This window comes from Babylonia areolata, chromosome 1 (genome assembly GCF_041734735.1).
Source record: "Babylonia areolata isolate BAREFJ2019XMU chromosome 1, ASM4173473v1, whole genome shotgun sequence".
Classification (NCBI taxonomy): domain Eukaryota; kingdom Metazoa; phylum Mollusca; class Gastropoda; order Neogastropoda; family Buccinidae; genus Babylonia; species Babylonia areolata.
In genome coordinates, this window is record NC_134876.1 from 67,956,718 (window position 1) to 67,961,717 (window position 5,000).

The window sequence follows — 5,000 nt, forward strand, 5'->3', positions numbered from 1 at the left end:
TATGTATTCTGTATTTATTTATTTATTCTTTGATGTATTATTCATTTATTCATGCTTGTCCAACCTGCAGAAGTGACAGCCTCCAGCCCCGGAACGCGGGAGTGGGGATGACCAGTGTCACCTTCCCCAACCCCCACCCCTCCTCCTTCAACGTCCCCCAGCAGTCCCACTACGGCTATCCCCAGGTGTGTGTGTGTGTGTGTGTGTGTGTGTGTGTGTGTGTGTGTGTGTGTGTGTGTGTGTGTGTGTGTGACCGCAAAAAGGCTACATCAGTTCAAAAGTTTCCGTCTTCAGATTAAGTTTTTCAAGGTCACTGCGTTCGGACAAACCCATATACGCTACACCACAACTGCTAGGCAGAGGCCTGACCAGCAGCATAAGCCAACTCGCCTAGCCAGGCCTTGAGTGCGTGCTTATATATTTGTGTACCTATCAGCGTGGATTTCTTCTATATAATTTTACCAGAGGGCAACACTCTCGTTGCCACGGGTTCTTTTTTCGGTGCGCCAAGTGCGTGGTGCACACGGAACCTCGGTTTGTCGTCCCATCCGAATAACGAGACGCTCAGTTTGACTTCCCAGTCAAACGTGGGAGAAAGGGCGAGAGCGGGATTCGAACCCACATCCTCACGGACTCTATATTGGCAGCTGAACGTCTTAACCATTCTGTCACCTTCTTCTTTCCTCATGGAGTTAACACACACACACACACACACACGCGCGCGCGCCCCCCCACACACCCCCCCCACACACATCACACATATTATATCACTGAAAGTGAAAAGACGTTAAATCAAAGGAAGGAAATCCAGTCTGTTCTGTTCCATTCTATTCTATTCTACTCTACTCTTACGTCGGTCACAGATCAGTCTGATCGGGCGGCCGGCCGAGCAGCCCCGCTGGAACCACCCGTACCTGTTCTGTGACACCCGGGAAAAGGCCACCATGTTCACCCCCTCTGCCGCCCTTATCGTAGAGTACTACGTGGCCAATGGGGGTCAGTTTGTATTGTATTATAATGTATTGTATTGTATAATATTGTATTGTTTTGTACCGAACTGTGCTGTGCTTTGCTGTACTGTGCTGTGCTGTGCTGTGCTGTGCTGTACTGTACTGTGCTGTGCTGTGCAGTGCTGTACTGTACTGTGCTGTGCTGTTCTTTGCTGTGCTATGCTGTACTTGCCAACAGTCCGCAGTGAACTAAAAACAGGCCGATGTTTGGCTTCCACACATTGGAGGAGACCCTGCACTGCTCCTGAATGACATCGGAGGTGTTTAGTTGTAGATCAACCTGTTCTGTTTCAACGCACGCAGGACACTTCCTGTTAACTTTGTCCTCCTCGGTCGACAGTAATCGCTACTGACGTCTCGGAGCCAGAATGAGTGAGCAGGCGCCTCCTTTCGAATGGAGACTGCCCCCACGTCTCTCAAACGACATAACAGTTCTCGGGCCATGAACATACTGACTCCGTTTTGTTTTCGGTTTCAATGAGTTGTCAAACTGGCTGTGCGGATTGATTCATATTCTCTACACCACATCAGGGTAAAAAACAACACCAAAACACACACACACACACACACACACACACACACACACACACACACACACACACACACACACACACACAAACCCAAAAGGAGCAGATGCCTGATCTTCGCAAAAAGTAGCGCACTGATCAGGTTTGCGTATCAAAAAAAAAAAAAAAAAAAAAAAAGGAAAAAGAAGAAGAAGAACAACAAAAAAAAGAAAAAAGAAGAAGAAGAAAAAAAAAAAAAAACAAAAAAAAACCACCTCCGACGGGACTCGAACCCGCAATCCCCGGCTAGCACTCAGTTTAGCCGATCCGGCGTTTAGGAGGCCGATGCCTTATCCATTAGGCCACGGAGGCTTCTGTATTGTCGGTCGTAGAGCAATGTGATACAAACTCACCTCAGTCAGGTATGGCCGTGGAGGGGAATTCGTTGAAAAGTTTGGTCACAATGAAAGCAAGGCATGAAAGGCCACAATGGAAATCGCGGACAGGTATCCCCAGGTGTTTCACGTTGCCCTGCCCTGTCTTGTTTTGTCTTGTCTTGACTTACCTTGTTTTGTTGTTGTTGTTGTTGTTCTTCTTCTACTACTTCTTCTTCTTGTTCTCTGTCACTATCTGTGTGTCTGTCTGTCTGTCTGTATGTATATATGTATGTTATTCTTCTCTGTCTGTCTGTCTGTCTGTATGTATGTATGTATGTATTGTATTGTATTGTATTGTATTTCTCTTTTTGTCACAACAGATTTCTCTATGTGAAATTCGGGCTGCTCTCCCCAGGGAGAGCGCGTCGCAACACAACAGCGCTACCCATTTTTTTTGTATTTTTTCCTGCGTGCAGTTTTTGTTTGTTTGTTGTTGTTGTTGTTTTTTGGGGGGAGGCGGGGGAGGGGGGGGGGGTGGGGGGGGGGGAGAGGGGGGGTTCCCTATTGAAGTGGATTTTTCTACAGAATTTTGCCAGGAACAACCCTTTCGTGGGTTCTTTTACGTGCGCTAAGTGCATGCTGCACACGGGACGTCAGTTTATCGCCTCATCCGAATGACTAGCGTCCAGACCACCACTCAAGGTCTAGTGGAGGGGGAGAAAATATCGGTGGCCGAGCCGTGATTCGAACCGGCGCGCTCAGATTCTCTCGCTTCCTAGGCGGACGTGTTACCTCTAGGCCATCACTCCACATGTATGTATGTATGTATGTATGTTATTCTTCTCTGTCTGTCCGTCTGTCCGTCTGTCTGTCCGTCCGTCCGTCTGTCTGTCTGTATGTATGTTATTCATCTCTGTCTTTCTGTCTGTCTGTCTGTCTCTCTGTATATATGTATGTATGTATGTATGGATGGACATTATTCTTCTCTGTCTGTCTGTCTGCCATGTCTGTCTGCATGTATGTATGTATGTATGTATGTTATTATGCTCTGTCTGTCTGTCTGTCGGTGTGGATGGATGGATGTATGCATGTCTTTCAGTCAGTCTCTCGGTCTTCACCCCCTATCATCACTACTTCACACGTTCTATTCCTCCTTCTCCCGCTCCTCTGCACCTGTTTCTTTTCCTTCATATGACACCTTGGCGGTTTCACCGTCCGTGCCTCACACCACACAACACAACACATACACCCCCCACCCCCCACACCCACCTCTACCCCCTACCCCACCGACCTGTCCACCCTGCATGCAGTGATGACGGACGAGTTCTGGAAGATTCAGAACCCAACGGGGTTCTCGGCGGTGCTGCTGGACCAGAGGATGTTCACTCAGCTGACCGCTGACCACGCCAAGGAGGGCTTGAGGCTGGAAGGGGTGCCTGTACAGGTAGGTCATTCATTTACAGGTGTAGTCTGGGTATCTACATAATATGTTTGTTCCATGCGTGTTGGTTTATGTGGGGTGTGGGTGGAGGGTGTGCGCGGGGGGGGGGGGGCATGTATATATCAGTTGTTGTTGTGGAGGAAGTATGTTGTGTGTGTGTGTGTGTGTGTGTGAGGGGGATAGATAGATAGATAGGTAGATAGATAGAGAGAGAGAGAGAGAGAGAGAGAGAGAGAGAGAGAGAGAGAGAGAGAGAGTGTGTGTGTGTGTGTGTGTGTGAGAGAGAGAGAATTATGTGTGTGTGTGTGTGTGTGTGTGTGTGTGTGTGTGTGTGAGAGAGAGAGAGAGAGAGAGAGAGAGAGAGAGAGAGAGAGAGAGAGAGAGATTCATTTGTCCTTTTTTCTTCTTTCGCTCGTTGTTTGTTTTCTATCACCTGCGTGTGTCTGACAGGGGTCTGACCTGTACTGCGTGGACAATACAATGCCCACTGTAGGTATGGTCCTCAAACTGGTCACCACTGATGTAAGTCTGTCTGTCTGCCTGCCTGCCCGTCTGGATAGACTGTCTGTCTGTGTGTCTCTCTGTCTGTCCGTCTGTGCTGTCTGTCTGTCCGTCTGTGTGTCTCGCTGTTCAGCTGTTTAACTGGACATAGGTATCGTTTCTCGGTTTTTATTTTTATTTTTATTTTTAATTTTTTTTTTATAGTGCGTTTCGATTTTAGTTCTCGTGTTTTCATTCTATTGAGGTGGAATTCTGAATGGCCAAACGTGTTTTATCCCTTGTTTTAGTTTTTATAACAGAATGGATATTGTCTGTATTCGTTGGTCGTTATGAAAGTGTGTTTTGCTTTCTTCCCGATTCGGCATGAGGATGTCACATTTTCCAGCTTCATTACCGCAGTACTGTAACTGCTTACTGTTTTGTTGTTACTGTTGTTGTTTTCAACAATCATACTCGTTCCTCAGTTATGGTCTTTTTCATGAATAGACAACGGTGCTATGTACCATAAGAAGGTAGTGATGATTTCATGTTAAAGAAGAAGAAGAAGAATATGATGCTGCTGCTGCTGATGATGATGATTATGGTAGTGTTGGTAGTGGTGATTATGATAATGATAATGATAATGACGCCGCCGTCGCCGCAGATGACTACGATGATGATTATGATGATGATGATGGCGGTGGTGATGGTGGTGGTCGTCGTCGTGATGATAATGATGATCACGATGATTATTTCTTATCTTGGGCTATATGCTAGGCTCTTTATTTTTTCCAATGCACATGCGGTGTATTGTATATTGAGCAGACCCGCACTCAGTGATACCTCCTTGAAACTGGAACTGTGAACTGTGATACAGCAACCAGACAGCATGGTAGCCATGAGCAATCTGGACAACCTTCCCGCAGTCCGCCTGCAGGCCACAGACGGTGCCAACCACGCCCCGGACATCCTCAGCCTGAAGGAGGGCGGTGATGGTGAGTTCCCCCCGGAGGACGGAGGAGGAGAGGGGGCAGGAGGTGGTGGCCAGGGGGAGGGCCAGGGGGAGCCGTACAGCCCCAGGGGCACGGAGTCGCTGCTCGGGGAACTGGAGGACCTGGCTGATGATGATGATGACGGGGAGAACCCGCGGAGGAGGAGGAAGAGGCTGGTGAGTTGGTTTGTTTGT

At 47.9% G+C, this 5,000-nt stretch overlaps 1 protein-coding gene and 1 non-coding gene across 2 annotated transcripts in view; one reads left to right on the plus strand and one right to left on the minus strand.

The window, feature by feature from the left end:
- The window catches only part of LOC143286141 (coiled-coil domain-containing protein 33-like), a 46,036-nt gene that overhangs the window by 11,452 nt on the left and 29,584 nt on the right, over positions 1-5,000 (plus strand). The window contains 5 exon segments of the mRNA XM_076593746.1: positions 87-185; positions 864-996; positions 3,204-3,337; positions 3,785-3,856; positions 4,692-4,982. Coding sequence (XP_076449861.1) covers positions 87-185; positions 864-996; positions 3,204-3,337; positions 3,785-3,856; positions 4,692-4,982 — 729 coding nt within the window.
- Positions 1,789-1,888, minus strand: Trnar-ccu (transfer RNA arginine (anticodon CCU)). Its single transcript has 2 exons — positions 1,852-1,888; positions 1,789-1,824 (listed from the first exon to the last, which is right to left on the minus strand). It is a non-coding gene; the product is annotated as a tRNA-Arg (tRNA).